The 1,393-nt window shown below is 41.1% G+C and overlaps 1 protein-coding gene across 1 annotated transcript; it reads left to right on the forward strand.

Moving 5' to 3' along the window:
* The first annotated feature begins 252 nt into the window (after positions 1-252).
* Positions 253-1,110, forward strand: LOC149173022 (uncharacterized). Its single transcript, XM_089426544.1, has one exon. The coding sequence runs from the start codon at positions 253-255 to the stop codon at positions 1,108-1,110; it is 858 nt and encodes a 285-aa protein (XP_089282670.1).
* The last annotated feature ends 283 nt before the right edge of the window (positions 1,111-1,393 follow it).

Below are 1,393 nucleotides of genomic sequence, written 5' to 3' on the forward strand. Positions count from 1 at the left end.
GCGAGGGAGGAAAACTACTCTCCAAAGAACTATCAGAATAGGAGAAGTGTTAGTAGAGTCAGGCAGATATGCTAAGCTGACTAAGTACTTCAACATCAACCCCAACTCTTCTCAATGAAGCTGATCTCTTGGAACATTAGAGGGCTCAATAGCCCAAGGAAAGGCAGACTTCTAAAAAATATGCTCATGCAGGAAAAACCTCATATCCTTTTCTTGCAAGAAACAAAATGCAACTCGATTGTACTGGAAAAAATGGCAGTGAAAGCTTGGCCAGGTGGGATGGTAACAGCTGTAGATGCTCAAGGGGTGTCGGGCAGCCTTGCAATTCTTTGGGATGCGCGAGTTATCCAGCTTAACAATATACATGCAAACAAGAACTTCATCCAAGCAATATTTCACATAAATGGCACTAACATCCATGGTCATATGACTAATGTGTATTTCCCTCAGGAAACTTTGCACAAAGTTGAAATCTTGGACACCCTATCGGAGCTCAACTCAAATAGGTTGCACCCCCTATGGATTTCTGGAGGCGACTTCAACATGATTGCAAGAATGGAAGAAAAGAAAGGAGGAAGAAATAGAGGTAACAAAGATGGGAACATTCTAAAAGACTTCATACAGAATAATTGGCTGATAGATATTCCCTCAAACAATGGATTGTTTACATGGAATAACAAAAGAGAAGGATCGCAACAGATAGCTTCACGCCTTGACAAATTCCTATTATCAGATAACGCAATTCACTTGGGTGGAGAATTTGTAGCTTCTATACTGCCAATATCAGGTTCTAATCACTGGCCAATAGAACTGCAGTGGAACCGCCCCGGTCACAACATTCGGCGTCCGTTTCGTTTTGAAGCCTTCTGGATGTCTCATCCGGACTTCAACAAATTAGTCAGTTCAACATGGAGCAACTTTACTCCCTCTAATGGCTCCAAGATGTCTCAGTTCCAGCAGAAGCTCAAGCATCTCAAAGGCGAAATCAAACACTGGAATCACACCTCTTTTGGTATCATTTTTCAAGCTCAGAATGCCCTAACTCAAGAAATGAAGAAATTGCAGCAGAAGATCATAATCAAAGGACGATCTAAGGACCTGACAAAATAGGAACAAATGCTTGAAGCATAAATCTTAGCAAGAGCAAAACAGGAGGAAACCTTGTGGCAACAAAAATCAAGAGTAAAGTGGTTGAAGGACGGGGAAAAAAATACAAAGTTCTTTCACAGAACCACCGTGCAGCACAGAATGAACAACAACATATCCCACATTAAAAATGAGCAGGGAGCAAGGATTGAGACTCACGAAGGTATTGAAAGTGAATTTCTTAGATACTTCAAACAAGCTCACTAAGAGCCTAATATAGATAAAACGCCTGCTATTGACAGATTCC

This window comes from Pinus tabuliformis, chromosome 4_2, assembly GCF_031772625.1.
Source record: "Pinus tabuliformis cultivar Carrire ecotype Pingquan chromosome 4_2, CPIR1, whole genome shotgun sequence".
In the NCBI taxonomy this organism is placed as follows: Eukaryota; Viridiplantae; Streptophyta; class Pinopsida; order Pinales; family Pinaceae; genus Pinus; species Pinus tabuliformis.

Excerpts from the sequence above, each read along its gene's own strand:
- LOC149173022 (XM_089426544.1), top strand. The coding sequence starts at position 253 with ATGGCAGTGAAAGCTTGGCCAGGTGGGATGGTAACAGCTGTAGATGCT.